The sequence below is a fragment of the Melanerpes formicivorus genome, unplaced genomic scaffold, assembly GCF_026170545.1.
Source record: "Melanerpes formicivorus ecotype bairdi unplaced genomic scaffold, bMelFor1.0.p_v2 SCAF_8, whole genome shotgun sequence".
In the NCBI taxonomy this organism is placed as follows: domain Eukaryota; kingdom Metazoa; phylum Chordata; class Aves; order Piciformes; family Picidae; genus Melanerpes; species Melanerpes formicivorus.
Genome location: NW_027142360.1, coordinates 27679721 through 27698029, shown reverse-complemented (window position 1 = coordinate 27698029; position 18309 = coordinate 27679721). Strand labels below are relative to the sequence as shown.

General features: G+C 60.1%; 1 protein-coding gene across 3 annotated transcripts in view; it reads left to right on the top strand.

Annotated features, from left to right (window-relative positions):
• Nucleotides 1-7280: 7280 nt before the first annotated feature.
• The window catches only part of TMCC3 (transmembrane and coiled-coil domain family 3), a 41648-nt gene continuing 30619 nt past the window's right edge, over nucleotides 7281-18309 (top strand). Inside the window, exon 1 of one of the 3 annotated variants that reach the window (XM_068142847.1) lies at nucleotides 7281-7359. In XM_068142847.1, the coding sequence (XP_067998948.1) occupies nucleotides 7357-7359 (3 nt within the window). In that variant the 5' untranslated portion in view covers nucleotides 7281-7356. Of the gene's footprint in view, nucleotides 7360-17154; nucleotides 17341-17458; nucleotides 17530-18309 lie in introns of those variants that run through there. The other 2 variants (XM_068142846.1, XM_068142848.1) reach the window with 2 other exon arrangements.

Sequence of the window (18309 nt, the reverse complement as noted above, 5' to 3'; positions counted from 1 at the left end):
CTTCTCTAATTCTGTGCTTCTGTTTCAGTACCAGGGAGGAGGGGTGAAGGCCTAGCTCCAGTCCCAGGCAGAACTCCCCCCTAGTTCAGTGGCATCCAGGGTTTCCTGCTGTGTGTGTGAGCAAAGCTTCCCTCACCTGAGGGCAGTGATGGCATCCAGAAGGATCTTGAGAAGTGGGCAAATGGAGGCTGCATGAGGTTCAACAAGTGCAAGGTCCTGGTTCTGAGCCAGGCACCAGTCCAGGCTGGGTGCAGAGTGGGTTAAGAGCAGCCCTGGAGAAAGAGCCTTGGGGGTGCTGGGTGCTGAGCAGCTCCCCAGGAGCCAGCAGTGCCTCCTGCAGCCCTCAGGCAGCTGTGTGCTGGGCTGCAGCCAGAGCAGGGTGGGCAGCAGGGCAGCAGAGGGGATCCTGCCCCTGGGCTCTGCTCAGACCTCACCTCCAGCCCTGCCTCCAGCTCTGGGGTCCCCAGCAGGAGAAGGACACAGAGCTGCTGGGGAGAGCCCAGAGGAGGCCACAAGGATGCTCCAAGCTGAGGCAGAGCAGGGTCAGAGTGGAGCTGAGGCAGAAGTTGTTCAGCAGGAGGCTGCTGAGCCTCTGGCCCAGGCTGCCCAGGGAGGCTGTGGCTGCCTCCTGCCTGGGGGTGTTGAGGGCCAGGCTGGATGAGGCCCTGAGCAGCTGAGTGTAGCTGAGAGCTGTCCCTGGGCATGGAGGGAGGTTGGAGGAGCTGAGCTCTGAGCTCCCTTCCAGCCTGAGCCACTGCAGCAGACATTAGCTCAAATCTTGTTCTTTCCCTTGGAACAAATCTCCAGGATCTGCTAAAGGTGAGAGCCAAGAGAGGCACTGCCCTGGCACAAGGCTCTGAGCACCCCTGGAGACATCAGTGCTGGGGCAGTGAGGGTTGCTTTGCTTTCCTCAGCATGTGAAGCTGCACCCTTGTGCCTCCTGTGTGCTCCCATCGAAGCCAGCACCTGGCTTTGTCACATCCCTGCGTGGGAGAGCTGTGGAGCTCCCAGTTACTTGGATACGAGTCCCAGCTTCATCCTGCCCTCCAAGAGGGCACCTCAGGAGGTCTTGCTCCTTTGTTTGTGAAGCACAGAGCCTCCCCTGGCTCTCCCCAGCGCTCCCAAGCCGGTGGCCTGCTCAGTGTGGCTGTCAGCTGCCAGCCCTGCTCCCAGCCCTGCTGCCCTGCTGCCGGCGCTGCCCCTGCGGCGTGCTGGGGGATGCCAGCTGCTCCTCCTCTGGCACATGGAGGCTCTCCTGCCCAGGGCCTTCCTGCCACTGCAGGGAGATCTACTCTCATTGCCCAGCAGAAAAGGGCCCAGGGGTGCTGGCTGACAGCAGCTGAGCAGGAGCCAGCAGTGCCCAGGTGGGCAGGGAGGGCAGCAGCAGCCTGGCCTGGAGCAGCAGTGGTGTGGGCAGCAGGGGCAGGGCAGGGATGGGGCCCCTGGGTGGGCACTGGGGAGGCTGCACCTCGGATACAGGGCTCAGTTTGGGCCTCTCACTTCAGGAAGGACATCGAGGGGCTGGAGCAGGTCCAGAGATGGGCAACCAAACCGGTGAGGGGGTCTAGAGACCAAGTCTGTGAGGAGCAGCTGAGGGAGCAGGGATGGTTGAGTCTGAGGCAGAGCTCACTGCTCCCCACAGCTCCCTGGGAGGAGGCTGCAGTGAGGTTGGGCTCTGCTCCCTAGCACCAGGTGATGGAACAAGAGGAAATGGCCTGGAACTGTGCCAGGGGAGGCTCAGGTTGGAGAGGAGGAAAACTTCCTTTGCTGCAGGAGTGGTCAGGGACTGGCAGAGGCTGCCCAGGGAGGTGGTGGAGTCCCCAGCCCTGGAGGGGGTCCAGACCCCTGTGGCCATGGCACCTGGGGCTGTGGTTTGGTGGCCATGGGGGGGTTGGGCTGGTGTTGGACTGGCTGAGCTCAGAGAGCTTTCCCAACCCAAACAGTGCTGTGTCCCTGTGACTCTGAGCAGAGCCATCTGAGCTCTGTCCAAGGCCCACTGCTGGTGGTGTGACACCTCCAGACCTCCACCCTGCCAGCACAGGAAACCCCTGCCCAGCCTCTGCTTTTCTGGGGGGGTCTCACTTCTGTATCCTGAGCTGATGTTCCCTGCCCATGGCAGTGGGCTCAGGACTGGCTGACCCTTAGGGTCCCTTCCAGCCCAAACCATTCCATGGCTCTGTGGTAACTGCAGGCTGCAAACCACCTGGGAAAGCCCAGGGAGAGAGAGCAAACCCTGCTGTGGCTCTGGGAGGGCAGGGAGGGGATGACTCCACGACCTGCTTTGCTGCTCTGATTTATTGGTGTCACTCAGCCTCACAGCCAGCAGCTCTCCTTCCATCTCTGTTGTGTTGTCACTCAGATACCTGCAAAGCAAAGTCCAGAGGGGTGGCTTCAGCCCTGCCTCTGCTTTCTCTCTCTGTGATTCACTACACCTGACTGGACTTGCTGCCCTAGGAGCCCAGCACTTCCTTCTCCTGCACAGCTTTTATCTCTCTTCTGGGTTTGGTTTTCTTCTCTTTTTCCCCCCACAATTCTTTTTGCTCTGCAGCTGTGAAGAGTGGAGTGCAGCAGGCAGAGAGAAAACAGATACACCAAAAAATAGCTGAGGACCCCCAGCAGGAGAAGGACACAGAGCTGCTGAGAGAGCCCAGAGGAGGCCACAAGGATGCTCCAAGGGCTGGAGCAGCTCTGCCCTGAGCACAGGCTGAGGGAGCTGGGGCTGTGCAGCCTGCAGAGGAGAAGGCTCCAGGGGCACCTCAGAGCTGCTGCCAGCACCTGAAGGGATCCTGCAGGAAGGCTGCAGAGAGACTTTTGCTGAGGGGGTCTGGAGCCAGGCCCAGGGGGAAGGGTTTGGAGCTGAGGCAGAGCAGGGTCAGAGTGGAGCTGAGGCAGAAGTTGTTCAGCAGGAGGCTGCTGAGCCTCTGGCCCAGGCTGCCCAGGGAGGCTGTGGCTGCCTCCTGCCTGGGGGTGTTGAGGGCCAGGCTGGATGAGGCCCTGAGCAGCTGAGTGTAGCTGAGAGGTGTCCCTGGGCATGGAGGGGAGGCTGGAGGGGATGAGCTCTGAGCTCCCTCCCAGCCTGAGCCACTCTGTGACTCTAAGCTTGCAACTGGTGCAGGTAGGGCTTGTATGTAATTATTGATCCGAAGTGATTGGAGCCCCTCTGCTCTCTTGGCAGTCTCAGAGTCCAGCCTTGCAGTGTCCCAGCCTCCAAAGGAGCAGCAGAAGGAGCAGGCAGCACACACCACAGGGAGTCTGTAGCAGTAGGGTGGAAAAACCTTTGTGACTCCAAGAGCAGATTCAAGGCTCTGTTGTTCAGGTTTTGGTCTCAGTTGAAGAATGCTGACCTCAGCTGACCTTAATTACTGCAATTACTGTAATTGTATGATGATCATTAACAGAAAAGGGGGGGAGAGGCTCAGGAGTGCTTTGCTGCCCTTGGATCAAAGCTGGGCAGGGAAGAAGGGGATGGCAGAGCAGCCAAAGCTGAGTGTCTCTGCTCCTGCACATGCTTCCAGCCTCTGCTGTGTGTCTGTGGCTCTTGAAAAGATGTCTCCAAAAGCTCCTGAGAGAATGTCAGCTCTTGGCTCTGGCAGAGGTTGCCTCCCTGCTGCTGAACCTGGGGGCACCCAGCCCACACTACCTCTGTTGGGCAATCCAGATTAATGGTTTACAGGGCAGCAGCCATGGCTCTGGGAGGACACTGCAGCTCCTCAGCTTTACAGCCTGGGCAGGTTCTGCACATCAGAGGCAGGGTTCCCAGGGGACAGCAAGATAGCTTGCAGCAAGCTGCAGACCAGACTGTGGCTGTGCTGCCTTAGAACCTCAGAATGGGTTGGGTTGGACCTTAAGGATCATCCAGTGCCAGCCCCTCTGCCATGGCAAGTCAAGAAAGAGGCTGAGCTGCTGGAAGGTGTCCAGGGAAGGACAGCAAAGCTGGGGAGGGGTCTGGAGCACAGCCCTGGGAGGAGAGGCTGAGGGAGCTGGGGTTGCTTAGCCTGCAGAAGAGGAGGCTCAGGGGAGACCTTCTTGCTCTCTGCAACTCCCTGAAGGGAGGTTGTAGCCAGGTGGGGGTTGGGCTCTTCTCCCAGGCAGGCAGCACCAGAACAAGAGGACACAGTCTCAAGCTGTGCCAGGGGAGGGTCAGGCTGGGTGTCAGGAAGAAATTCTTCCCAGGAGGAGAGATTGGCCTTGGGATGTGCTGCCCAGGGAGGGGGAGGGGTCAGCATCCCGGGAGGTGTTTAAGAAGAGCCTGGCTGAGGCCCTTGGTGCCAGGGTCTGGTTGATGAGTTAGGGTTGGGTGATAGGCTGGACCTGATGATCTTGGAGGTCTCTTCCAGCCTGGCTGACCCTGTGATCCTGTGACACCTCTCACCAGCCCAGGTGGCTCAAGGCCTCCAAACCACATCAGCTGTGACCTGCCCCAAGCCTGCCCTGGCCAGCACGAGGCTGCTGCAGCCCCCTGTGTGCCCTCCCGAGGCTGGGGGCTGTGCAGGGCAGAGGGCAGGCAGGGCTGGTGCTGCTCAGGCTGCCATGCTGGGTGTGCAGGGGGGGCTGCCACGGCTCACTGCCTCCTCTCAGCAGCTGGCATCTTCCCTGGGGACCTTCAGGCAGGGCTGATGGTGTCTGGAACCCCCTGCTTGTTGCTCTGCAGGGTGCCAGCTCATGGCCACTGCTGGGTCTCCCCTGTCTCCTCCCTTGCACCTCCCCAGGCTGCTGCTTCCTTCCCTGTGCTGTGCCCTGTCCTGTCCCTTTCTCCTCCCTGCACACCCAGGAGCTGGCACACGGTGTGCTTTGCTCTCTGGGCTGAGAAGCATCTTCCCAGCAGAGGCAGACAAGGCAAGCCAGGATCAATGGGAATGGTTTCCTGGCTCCCAGTTTCATCAATGTCTTCAGCTTGGTCTGAGGATTTTGTGAGGCAGGTGAGCCACTGCAGGCCCTTCAGGCTGCATGCAGATCTGGTGTGGGACAGTGCTGGGGCATCCTGCTGCTCCTGGGGAGGTGAAAGGCTGATGCTGGCTTCATTTCCTGTGGAACTGCAGCAGGGCAGAGTCAGGTTGGACACCAGGAGGGAGCTCTGCACAGGGAGGCTGGGGAGGCACTGGCACAGGCTGCCCAGGGAGGTGGCTGAGGCTCCAGCCCTGGGGACATCCAAGCTCAGCCTGGCTGTGTCCCTGGGCAGCCTGCTCTGGCTGGAGCTGTCCCTGCTGTGGGCAGGGGGTGGGACAAGAGGCCCTTGGAGGCTCCCTGCCAAGCTGCTGCAGCCTGTGAAGCTGAGAGTGGCCTGGGGGTGGCACAGGGGAGGTGAACATCTTGCTGCTGGGTCTCTCGTTTCAGTCAGAAGGATTTCCCCCCCTTTTCTAGCACAGCAGAGAGTTGTGTGCCTGTCTCAGGTGCTTTCTCTCCACAGCTGTTCCACTGCCATGCTTGCATTGCCCTTCAGGCAGTCTGCCAGTGTTCATCTTCCCTCCTCCTCACTTCAGCAGCTGGGCTGCTGATGGAATTGCCAACCTCAGCTTCACCAAAAGATTCTCTCTGAAGCTTCCTGATGGCTTTTGCCTGGCTGAAGCTGGCTGTTACCTCCCAAGCCTGGCTGCCTCGGGCTGCTGCTGAGGTTGTGCCAGCAGATGGGAGAAGAGTTCCCTCTCAGGCTCAGCAGCTGGCTCTGGGTGCCCACGCTCTCACAGACCTCCACTGAGGTTTGGTGGCTGAGCATTTGTTTGTCATTGTCTCCCCTCCAGAGCTTTGATAAGCACAATTAAGCTCTATAAAGACCTGCAGTATGCTGCTGTTATCAGCCCTTGGATGGGGATGTACCCACATGCTGAGACACAATTAAACCCTTGGCAACTGATAATGTGACTTCAGGATCAGCTGTAGTCCTGACTTGTGGCTTCTGCTGGGCTCTGCCTTCTGCTCCCCAGCACAGTTCCCTGCCCACTTCCCTGGGGCAGCAGCAGGGCCAGGAGCCAGGCAGGGGAGGAAGCTAATGGAACTCATGCCTGGCTCTTTTCACAGCCCCAGCACTGATTTGCTTTTGACAGAGGTGGTTTCCACCTGGATCACCTCTCTGGGCAGCTCACTGTGGTTGCATCCAGCCCAGCCTTAAGGACACCAAACCAAACACAGGCATTGAGCCTGGAGATGAGGAAGAAGTCCTCCAGAGTGAGGCTGGGGAGAGACTGGCACAGGCTGCCCAGGGAGGCTGTGGCTGTCCCCTCCCTGGAGGTGTTCCAGGCCAGGCTGGATGAGGCCCTGAGCAGCCTGGGCTGGGGGGAGGTGTCCCTGCCCATGGCAGGGGGCTGGAGCTGGATGAGGTTTGAGATCCCTTCCAACCCAACCCCTTCTGTAGCTAAAGAAGCATCTCTCTGTCCCCATAATATGTACAAAGCCCCTGGAGAGAGTCCAGCAGAGGATGATGAGGGGACTGGAGCATCTCTCTTGTGAGCAGAGGCTGAGACACTTGGGGCTCTTTAGCCTGGAGAGAAGACTGAGAGAGGATCCTATGCATGCATGCAAAGGTCCAGGAGGTGGAGGTCATGGGGCTGGGGCTGGGCTCTTGCCAGTGGTGGCCAGTGGCAGGACAAGGAGCAGTGGCTGCAGGCTGGACCACAGGAGGTTTCACTTGAGCTTAAGGAGAAACTTCTCTGCTGAGTGGTGGCAGAGGCCTGGAGCAGGCTGCCCAGGGAGGTTGTGGAGCCTCCTGCTCTGGAGGCTTTCCAAACCTGCCTGGATGTGTTCCTGTGTGCCCTGCCCTGGGTGAAGCTGTGGTAGCAGTGGGGCTGGACTGGGATGCTCTGAAGGTCCTCCCTCCAAGCCCTACCACTCCATGAGTCTCTGGAAGAAGAGCTGCCAGGCTGCCAGCCCTGGCTGCTCCACACCAGCATCCAAGCACTCAGTTTCGTGTCCAAAGTCCAAACCCTTCCCTGCCTGCACTGCTGCCTGTGGGCAGCCTGCACTGGCTGCTTCCAGCTTGCTATCAGTAGCTCCCCACTGCTTTTATGGGCAGTGAAACCTTCCCCACCCCTGGGTCCAGCCGGTGCCAGGCAGTGGCTGTGCTCCTGGGAGGCCCCACCTGCAGCTGGCATCACTCTGGATCTGCACAGCAGGGGCACAGAGAGCAGCTGCTGCCTCTTACTCTCTGTGCTGCCACAGCAGAGCCACAGGTAGGCAACCAGAGTGACTTTGCTCACCAGCCAAGGCTGGGCTCTGCCTTGCAGCTTCAGCAGCTCCTTAAACCCTGCCTAGAGCTTCAGCAGGGCAAAACCTGGGGCTTGCAGGGGGGGTGGAGAAGAGGACCTTGGAGGGTTCCTTCCAACCTGCTGCATTCTGAGCTCCTGAGAAGAGAACTGCTGGGAAATGGTAGGTGACTGGCATGGAAACCTGTGGCAGAGATGGGAAATAAGGGAAATGGGGGGGAGGGAGACCAAAAAAGCTCTTTTAAAGCTCCCTGTGATGCTTTCAGAGAGTGAAGGTTTGGTGATCTCTCGTTTGGGAGGGCAGACACTGGGAGGAAGTGGAGCACGGAGGGGAAAAAGCCCTGCAAGCTCTTGCTGAGAGAAAGGCAGGGGCTGGGTGAGTGCCAGTGGGGAGTCTGCTTTGCTGCTTCTCAGTCACAGCAGAGCTGTTTGAGGTGCTGGAAGCTGCTCAGCATCAGAGGCAGCTGCAAGATGCTGGGCTGGCACTGCCCCTGCTCAGTGGTCCTCCTTGCTCCTGAAGGCTTTGTCTTTGATGTGTGGCCCAGGGCTTCTCCCCAGCTCTCTCACTTCGGTGCAGCTCTTACATTAATTAAGACCAGGCATCCTCTCTGCTGTGTTCCATGAGGCTTGGAGAGCATTTCTCTTGCTGTTTCCAACGAGCTCTACTGAGACTCCTAATTACAAATGCTTCCAAACCTACAGCTAATAATTACTCCTCATTAGCAGGAGAGGGAAGCTGGAGCAGTCACTTTCTCCCCTCACAGTGCTTGAAGTGAAGCAGTTCATGAGGGCTGTGTGTCTGTGTGAGGCACCCAGGCAAACAGTTAGCTCTAAGGGAGCACTGCAGGTGGAGCAGGTACTTTTTTGGCCAGCCTGTAAATCAGTTTATTTTGCCTCTGGTTTGATCTGCAGACATGTGCCTGGCACATTCCTGCTGTGGTAATGTCAGGCCCTTGAGCTGGGCTGGAGGAATCTCTCTGACAGCTGTGAAATTGCTGGCCTGAGGTGGTTACAAATGGCTGTGGGGAGCTGCTCTGTGTCTCCAGCAGAGGCAATTTCCCACCAGCCTTCCAGAAGCACAGGGGGGCTAGGCAGGAGAGGAAGAGCTTCAGCTCCCTCTCATCACTGATGGTTGGACTTACATCCCAGAGGTCTTCCCTTAGCTGCAGAGGTCTTTCCCTACCACTGAGTCATAGAACCACAGAGTGGCTCAGGTTGGAAGGGACTCCTCTAACCTCCCCACCAAGGGCAGGGACACCTCTCAGCCAGACTCAGCTGCTCAAGGCTTCATCCAGCCTGGCACTGAACACCCCACAGGGAGGAGGCAGCCACAGCCTCTCCACTCCAACCACCAACCCAACCCCACCATGGCCCCAGGCCACAACCTTTCTTCAACACCCCCAGGGCTGGGGACTCCACCACCTCCCTGGGCAGCCTCTGCCAGTCCCTGACCACTCTGGCACCAAAGAAATTTTTCCTCCTCTCCAACCTGACCCTCCCCTGGCACAGCCTCAGGCCATTGCCTCTTCATCTATCACCTGAGACTGGGGAGCAGAGCCCAAGCCCCAGCTCGCTGCAGCATCCTCTCAGGGAGCTGCAGAGAGCAAGGAGCTCTCCCTCAGCCTCCTCTGCTCCAGGCTGAAGACCCCCAGCTCCCTCAGCTGCTCCTCCCCAGACCCTTTCCCAGCTTTGTTGCCCTTCTCTGCCCCTCAATGCCCTCCTTGCAGTGAGGGACTCAGAACTGAACCCAGGACACAAGGTGCAGCTTCCCCAGTGCCCATCCAGGGGCCCCATCCCTGCCCTGCTGCTGCTGCCCACACCACTGCTGCTCCAGGCCAGGCTGCTGCTGCCCTCCCTGCCCACCTGGGCACCCTGCTGGCTCCTGTTCAGCTGCTGCCAGCCAGCACCCCCAGGGCTTTTCCTGCCAGGCAGCTCTCCAACCTCTGCCCCACGCCTGTAGCCTGCCCTGGGCTTGGTGTGACTCAGTTGCAGCATCCTGCACTTGGCCTCCTTGAACCTCACACAGCTGACCTCAGGCCATGGATGCTAAGAATGAGGCCAGGAAATCCTGCCCTCATCTCTGGGACATGACTGAGGAGTGAACTTGCTGTGGCAGAGGCAGGAATGGGGGGAGAGGCAGCTGGCAGGAGTTCCAGCAGTGGACCTGGGTTTTTTCCATGGAAGCCATTCCACAGTGAAAGTCAAGAGAAGAATTCCTGCCAGCAGTGCAGCCAGCAGGCTTCACCCACTGAGCACTCTCCTGCAGGATCAGCTGAGAACAGCCCAGAAGTGGCTGCTGGATAGATGCCTGTGTTTGGGTGAGCCAAGGGGGGTGCTGCTGGACACAGGTCTGCTGAGCAGCATGCAGATGGCCAGGCCATGCTGGGGCAGGGGGGAGTTGCTTGGTTGTGTCTTGGTCATTTGTGGCCTTGGGAATAGTTGCTGTGAGGCTCAGGCCCTGGGAACCTTTCTGCCAGTGGAGCATCCTGTGGCTGTTGAGCTTTCCTGCTCAGCTGCTGTGAGCCTCCCAAGTCCCTGTCACCCAAACCAGAGCTGAGTGTCACAGGCTGAGCTCTGGCAGGGTGAGCAGTAAACTGGAAGGCAGGGAAGGAGCTTTCTGTCCTTGCTCTGCTCATCTCAGATGGGTTTTTAGCCATGTTTATCTAGTACTGCCCAGCTAGCCACCAGCTGAGCACAGCCCCACACTGCCCTGCTGCTGAAGGAAAGCTCTCACACAGCTCTGAATCAGATGGAGCAGAGCCACAGCTACACAGATCAGCTGTGGTCAGCTTCGAGGGCGCTGAGGCAACCTGAGCTTCACCTCCCTGCAGCTTGCAGGTCTGTGGAGTCTCTGCAGCTCCAAAGGAGGAGCTGTGGGCTTGCTTCCTTGGTGTGCTTGGGGATCCTGGAGGGCTCTCCCAACCTGGTTGATCCTGAGCTCTGCCATAACCCAGCTGTGTTTTCTGCTTGGCTGGCAAGGAAATCCTAACCCTGCACTGGACATTGCCTCCTGAGATGGAAATAATGGGTGGCACATAATTGGCCTGGCACAGCTCACCCAGAGCCACAGCACCTCCTGCACTCCACAGAGCTGGCAGCTCCCAGGGCAGTCTGCAACCTCTCTGTGCAACCAGCGGCCCCAGGCCGAGCTGGGATGCCTGTGAAGCTCCAGCCCTGAAGCAGGGGGCTGACAGCTGAGGTGTGTCAGCTTACAGAGCTTGCAGGAGCTCAGCTGTCAGCTCCCCCGCTGCATGCAGCTCCAGGGGGGGACTCTGTGCCCTGCCCTGAGCCCTGAGCAGAGGTGGCATGTCCTGAGAGCAATTCTTGCCCTGGTGGGCTGTGCCCAGTCTGAGGTTTGGGCTAAAAGGTCCCCCTGAAGTAACCCCCAGGGTATGCAGTAAGAGGAGCTGCAGGCTGGATGGCTGGGATGCAAGCCCACAGTTGTGTTTGGAATGGGGTAGAGGTTGATGCACCCAGGGGCTGCAGCTGTTGGTCCTGCACAGCTCAGAGCAGTGGGGACAGGCTGCTGTGGGGCAGACAGGCTGCTGTGGGGCAGACAGGCTGCTGAGGGACAGACAGGTTGCTGAGGGACAGACAGGCTGCTGTGGGACAGACAGGCTGCTGAGGGACAGACAGGTTGCTGAGGGACAGACAGGCTGCTGTGGGACAGACAGGCTGCTGAGGGACAGACAGGCTGCTGTGGGGCAGACAGGCTGCTGTGGGGCAGACAGGCTGCTGAGGGACAGACAGGTTGCTGAGGGACAGACAGGCTGCTGTGGGACAGACAGGCTGCTGAGGGACAGACAGGTTGCTGAGGGACAGACAGGCTGCTGTGGGACAGACAGGCTGCTGAGGGACAGACAGGCTGCTGTGGGGCAGACGGGCTGCTGTGGGGCAGACAGGCTGCTGAGGGACAGACAGGCTGCTGTGGGACAGACAGGCTGCTGTGGGGCAGACAGGCTGCTGAGGGACAGACAGGCTGCTGTGGGGCAGACAGGCTGCTGTGGGGCAGACAGGCTGCTGAGGGACAGACAGGCTGCTGTGGGACAGACAGGCTGCTGTGGGGCAGACAGGCTGCTGTGGGGCAGACAGGCTGCTGAGGGACAGACAGGCTGCTGTGGGGCAGACAGACTGCTGTGGGGCAGACAGGCTGCTGAGGGACAGACAGGCTGCTGAGGGACAGACAGGCTGCTGTGGGGCAGACAGGCTGCTGAGGGACAGACAGGCTGCTGTGGGGCAGACAGACTGCTGTGGGGCAGACAGGCTGCTGAGGGACAGACAGGCTGCTGAGGGACAGACAGGCTGCTGTGGGGCAGACAGGCTGCTGTGGGACAGACAGGCTGCTGAGGGGCAGACAGGCTGCTGAGGGACAGACAGGCTGCTGAGGGACAGACAGACTGCTGTGGGGCAGACAGGCTGCTGAGGGACAGACAGGCTGCTGTGGGGCAGACAGGCTGCTGAGGGACAGACAGGCTGCTGTGGGGCAGACAGGCTGCTGAGGGACAGACAGACTGCTGTGGGGCAGACAGACTGCTGAGGGACAGACGGGCTGCTGAGGGGCAGACAGGCTGCTGAGGGACAGACAGACTGCTGTGGGACAGACAGGCTGCTGTGGGGCAGACAGGCTGCTGTGGGACAGACAGGCTGCTGTGGGGCAGACAGGCTGCTGTGGGACAGACAGGCTGCTGTGGGACAGACAGGCTGCTGAGGGGCAGACAGGCTGCTGAGGGACAGACAGGCTGCTGTGGGGCAGACAGGCTGCTGTGGGACAGACAGGCTGCTGTGGGGCAGACAGGCTGCTGAGGGACAGACAGGCTGCTGTGGGGCAGACAGGCTGCTGAGGGGCAGACAGGCTGCTGAGGGGCAGACAGGCTGCTGTGGGGCAGACAGGCTGCTGTGGGACAGACAGGCTGCTGTGGGACACAGGCTGTTGTGGGGCAGACAGGCTGCTGTGGGGCAGACAGGCTGCTGTGGGACAGACAGGCTGCTGTGGGACACAGGCTGTTGTGGGGCAGACAGGCTGCTGAGGGGCAGACAGGCTGCTGTGGGGCAGACAGGCTGCTGTGGGGCAGACAGGCTGCTGAGGGACAGACAGGCTGCTGTGGGGCAGACAGGCTGCTGTGGGGCAGACAGGCTGCTGTGGGACAGACAGGCTGCTGTGGGGCAGACAGGCTGCTGTGGGGCAGACAGGCTGCTGAGGGACAGACAGACTGCTGTGGGGCAGACAGGCTGCTGTGGGGCAGACGGGCTGCACACACTGCCTCCCAGCAGGGCCCCCAGGCAGATGCCGTGGGGCAGGAGGACCTTCCTAAGCTAATGAGCAGCAGCCATGCCCCAGGGACCGTTCTGTGCTGGCCTTTGCCCCGGGGCTCGGCCGCAGCGGCCACGGGTGGGCTCCAGGCGAGCTGTGCCGCGCAGCAGCCGGTCAGGAGCCGCTCTCCGGTCGGTGCTGGCCACCCAGCCGCGGTGCTCCCAAGCCTGAGCAGCCCTGCCAGCCCTGCCTGGCATGATCTTTCCAAAGGGCACCTGAAAAGGGAAGGCAGAAGAGAGTAAATATCAGGAGCTGAGCAGTGCAGGTCGTGGCAGCCTGCTGGAGGCAGGGAGGGCTCTGGGGAAGGGACCGAGGTGATTGTGTGCCTGTAAGCACAGCGGGGCAGCCGGGGGGGATGTGGCAGCGCTTGAACCTTCCCGGGGACACAGGGCTCTGCCCTGGCACTGCAGTCAGCCATTGAAACCACAGAAAGGAATGGCAGAGGTACTGAGTGAGAGCAAAGGGTCAGAGAAGTCAGCCCTGGGCTCCCCCTCCCCTCCCCATGCCCCTGAGGCCAGCCCCACTTCCCTGGCACTCCCTGGCAGGATTGGCTTCAGGGGTTCCAGGTTCCAGCTGGGGGTAGGGGCAGGGAGAGAAGTGCCAGGGGGGGCTGGCAGGGGGGCAGTGCTGTGCCCCTGGGGGGGCTGGCAGGGGGGCAGTGCTGTGCCCCTGGGGAGGCTGGCAGGGGGGCAGTGCTGTGCTCCAGGGGGGGCTGGCAGGGGGGCGGTGCTGTGCTCCAGGGGGGGCTGGCAGGGGGCAGTGCTGTGCCCCAGGGGAGGCTGGCAGGGGGCAGTGCTGTGCTCCAGGGGGGGCTGGCAGGGGGCAGTGCTGTGCCTCTGGGGGGCTGGCAGGGGGGCAGTGCTGTGCCCCTGGGGAGGCTGGCAGGGGGGCACTGCTGTGCTCCAGGGGGGGCTGGCAGGGGGGCGGTGCTGTGCCCCAGGGGAGGCTGGCAGGGGGCAGTGCTGTGCTCCTGGGGGGGCTGGCAGGGGGCAGTGCTGTGCTCCTGGGGGGGCTGGCAGGGGGGCGGTGCTGTGCTCCAGGGGGGGCTGGCAGGGGGGCACTGCTGTGCTCCTGGGGAGGCTGGCAGGGGGGCAGTGCTGTGCTCCAAGGGGGGCTGGCAGGGGGGCAGTGCTGTGCCCCTGGGGAGGCTGGCAGGGGGGCAGTGCTGTGCTCCTGGGGGGGCTGGCAGGGGGGCAGTGCTGTGCTCCAGGGGGGGCTGGCAGGGGGCAGTGCTGTGCCCCAGGGGAGGCTGGCAGGGGGCAGTGCTGTGCTCCAGGGGGGGCTGGCAGGGGGCAGTGCTGTGCCCCCGGGGGGGCTGGCAGGGGGCAGTGCTGTGCTGTTCTCTGCTCCTCTCTGCTGTGGGGTGGGGAAGGGGGGCTGCACAGCCCAGCCCTGTGTTTTGGAGCAGGGGGAGCTGGCTCTGCTCAGCCAGGCACAAGCAAATGTGCCCTGCAAACATGGCAGAGGGTAAGAGTCTTCTGCTCCTGGTGGCACATGTCTGAGGGCAAAGCCAAACCATAGGCTGGGTTGGGGCAGAGACCATCCCCTGGTGAATGGCTTCATTCTCCCACAGCAGAGCTTCCTTTCATGGAACCACAGAACAGTTTGGGTTGGAAGGGATCTCAAAGCTCATCCAGTTCCAGCCCCCTGCCATGGGCAGGGACCCCTCCCACCAGCCCAGGCTGCTCAGGGCCTCATCCAGCCTGGCCCTGAACACCTCCAGGGAGGGGACAGCCACAGCCTCCCTGGGCAGTCTGTGCCAGGCTCTCCCCAGCCTCACTGCCAAGAATCTCTTCCTAATCTCCAGTCTCAATCTGCCCTCCTCAAGCTTCAAACCATTGCCTGTCACCCCCAGCCCCTGTCACAAGTCCCTCCCCAGCTCTCCTGGAGCCCTTCAGGTGCTGCAAGGCTGCTCTGAGGTCTCCCTGCAGCCTTCTCTTCTCCATGCTGCACAGCCCCAGCTCTCCCAGCCTGGCCCCACAGGGGAGGTTCTGCAGCCTCTGCTCATCTCTGTGGCCTCCTCTGGAGCCCCTCCATCAGCTCCAGGTCCTTCCTGTGCTGGGGGCCCCAGAGCTGGAGGCAGTGCTGCAGGTGGGGTGTCAGAGGCTGGCTTGGGAGATGTGACTAAGGCAAGACTGAGGCCTTCCAAGATGTGCCATGGAATCCTCTCTGCTCAGCAGCTGCCTCAGGCCAGGGTGCTTTCTGTGTGCAGCTGCAGGGCTGTGCATGAGCACTGCTGAGCCCAGCCACCCTGCTGTGCTGAGCATCCCTGCCTCTCTGGTCCTCAGGTGGCATCCTGTGGTGGCTAGGCTGCTGGTGCTGTTTCCATTAAGCTGATGTAATGTGAGTAAAACTCTTAAGCTTGTGACTAAAGCAGATTTCTACCAAGCCTTCTGTCACTAAAGGGCCAAGCAGTTGAGGACTTTCATGTGCTCTGTTCCCAGCTGCTTACCCTCTCTAGGCTTTGATCATCTACATCTGGCAAGGCTTAAAACACCCTCAGCAGCTTCTGAGGCAATCAGGAGGTTTCATCCTAGGTGCTGGAAGCTGCACAATCCCTTTGGAAGTGTGCAGCTCTGACTTCAGAGGAAACCCCAAGCCCACAGGATTTGCCTGCTCAATTTCCAACTGACCTTTCCTTCCAGAGTTCCCCAACCCTCTGCCACCTTTTCAGTTATGAATTAACTTTCAGGTCTGAGCTGCAGGACTGAAGACATTCAGTGCCCATCCTAAAGCCTTTTCCTGGGAGACTTTCACCTTCAGCTGCCTCCTTCAGCTGCATCAGAAGCACAGGAAGGATAAGAAGGCACTGCCTGTGTGCAGCTGTCCTCTGGTACTTTGGTCACTTGGTAGGGGTTGGAAGGGACCTCTGGAAATCATCCAGTCCAACCCCCTGCCAGAGAGCATCACCCAGGGCAGGGCACACAGAGCACAGCCAGGGAGGTCTGAGAGTCTGCAGAGCAGGAGACTCCACCACCTCTCTGGGCAGCCTGCTCCAGGGCTCAGCACCCTCACAGTCAAGAAGCTCCTCCTGATGTTTAGATGGAACTTCCTATGTTCAAGTTCATGCTCAGGACCTCTTGTCCTGTCACTGGGCACCACCCTCCTCAGCCTGCTCTGCTCCCAGCTCACCAGCCCCAGCTCTCATTTTCTGCTCTTCCTGGAGCAGGTGGAACAGTTGGGTTCCCATCTCTGCCTTGTCACACAAAGCAAACCTGCAGCTCCTTCAGGCCAGCTCCCTTGCAACAGCAGCAGGACTTCACCTTTTAAGTCCAGCTGCTCCTGCAGGAGCCACACTGCTGTCCTTCCCTGCTTGGAAAGGGCCCCAGTCCCAAAGGCATCTGCAGATGTAAACAGACACCAACACAGCTCACTGGGCTGGCAGGGGGGGCTGCAGCTTAAGAGAGTATTTCCCTCCACTCTGCCACGTTTTCTGCTGGAGTCTTGCCTTCAGAACTGCCACTGCTAGCAGAGGTTAACCACCTGACACAAGGCCTCCTTGTCTCTACATAATGGAGTGTTTAAAACCTGAAAGTCCTGGAATTCCAGAGTAAAATTCGATCCTAGACCTCACCTTCTCGACAGGAGTTTCCCCTTCAACTCTGACAGCACTTGGAATGAAGCTGTCCCAAGTTAAGCAGAGATGCTCTCTGCTGTTCCCTTCCAACCCCCTACCCCTCTGTGCTTTCCTGTACAGCCCAGTGAGTGCTTACAGAGCCAGTCCTCTGCTCTGGCACCTCAGCAGCTCCAAGTGTGCTAAGTGTTGCTGCTTTAAATGCATTCCCCAGCAGAGGTATTCTGAAGGCAAATGGAGAGATCAGTCAGGAGCTCCACTCCTGGAGTGGAATTTCAGTGCACTGGGCAATGTGTTGGCCTTGGCTGTTCACAAGGGTGGTTTGAAGCTCTCCTCTGCTTCAGACACTTAAAGGATTTGTCTCCTGTGCACAAATAGCCTCTGACTTGTTTGCTGTGCTCCACTGCCCACCCTGGCAAGTGCAGGCTCTGAGTATTTAGCTGGTTTGACAGCACTGTTCTAACGTGTTTATCTGGGGGAAGCTTTGACAGTCAAGGGCTTTCCAGCAGCTGCACTCAGCCCTGTCCCAGGGTGCTTTATACTGCTGCAAACAAACTGAGTCTGCCCCAGCCTGTCAGTGGACTTCTTTATTACTTCTGGTTTGGGGCTTTTTTGTTCCCACTTTGGAGCTGATCTCTCTCTACAGCTCCCTGCGAGGAGGCTGCAGTGGGGTGGGGGTTGGTCTCCTCTCCCTAGCATCAGGTGGTGGAAGGAGAGGAAATGGCCTGAGATTGCACCAGGGGAGGGTTAGGTTGGAGATGAGGAAAAATGTCTTTGCTGCAAGGCTTCGGCAGAGGCTGCCCGGGGAGGTGGTGGAGTCCCCATCCCTGGGGCTGTCCAAGCAACGCGTGGCCCTGGCACTTGGGGACAGGGTTTAGTGGTCGCCCTCGATGAGCTCGGAGGTCTTTTCCCACCCCAAACTGCCGGAGAAACTTCCTCCCAACCCTCCCCCGTTAGGCAGAGTGCGGAGGGGTTAAACCGGGCGCGGTTAAACCGAGAGGCTGCCGCCGCCGAGCTGCCGGCAGGGAGGGGAACGCCCGCAGGGGCGTTCCCCTCCCTCCCGGCAGCTCGACGGCAGCTCTAAGCCCCCTCAGTCGCTGCCGGGTGGCCGTCGGTGGGGTCGCTACCTGCGCTCAGGCATCTGCTGAGGAGGAGGCGGCAGCAGCAGCCGGGGGGCAGCGATGCCGGGCAGCGACACGGCGCTGGCCGTGGACCGAACCTACTCGGACCCGGAGCGGCACCGGCGCCGCAAGACGCGGGTAAGGAGGAGGGTGGTAGGGGCAGGGGTGCCACTGACCCGCAGAGCGTTCCTCGGCCCTTGCCAGGTTGGTAGGCTCCGAGGAAGTTTGTTTTGCCTGCGCTTCTTTGGTGTTCCGGCTGCGAATGCCCTTTGGTGTAGGAAAACGGAGCGAAACTGCTTGCTGGCACAACAGAAACCGGCGTGGAAGGTAATACCCGCAATAGAAACTAGATGGAGGGGGAGTAAGGAGGGAACTTACTCACCGAAGTCAACAGTGCTGACGGGTTAATGAGTCTGTGTCTCATCCCCGGGAAGGCTTAGGGTTGGTCTCGGTGCTCCGGGGCTGCTTAGCAAAGTGTGGATCGAGTGCTGGGATCCGGTGTCAGGGGCCGGTTCCAGCTCCCTTTCTGGAGCTCCTTAGAAGACAGATGGGGCAGGGAGGGAGATGGACAGAGAAGGTGTGTGTGGATGGGGTTAAAGTAAGAACACAGCCGCGACAGATGGCTTTGGGGGGTCGTTTTCTCGCGGTCTGCTGGCAGGTTCATCTTTCTTCGTCTTTAGTTCCCTGTTCAGTTCAGCTACTGCCTGCTAAGCACCTCGGAGGCAGCGCTCCCCAGCCTCCCACCCGCCGAGTGGCCTCCTCGGGCACTTTGGTTTCTAACGAATGCACAGACTTCAAGTTCTTACTTGAAGGCTCAGCTGGAGCAGCTCTGAAGCTGCCTCTTTTCTTCCCCTGCGCTGCAAAGTAACTCGGAAAGAAAAGGAGATTGTCCTGGCCCCACCTGGGACAGCAGCAGAAACTCTGTTTGCCTTTGTGTGCTGGGACCCTGCACCTCTCAAAGGAGCTTTACAGCTCGAAGTGCAAAGCTCAGCTGTCTGTGAGGGAAGGTCGGGGCTGGGTATGCTGAGGGGCAAGCGTTTGGAGGGGGTCTTGGTTTGGTTTGCTGTTTCAGGTTGTTAGTTGGTTTGATTTCCGTGGTTTCCCCCC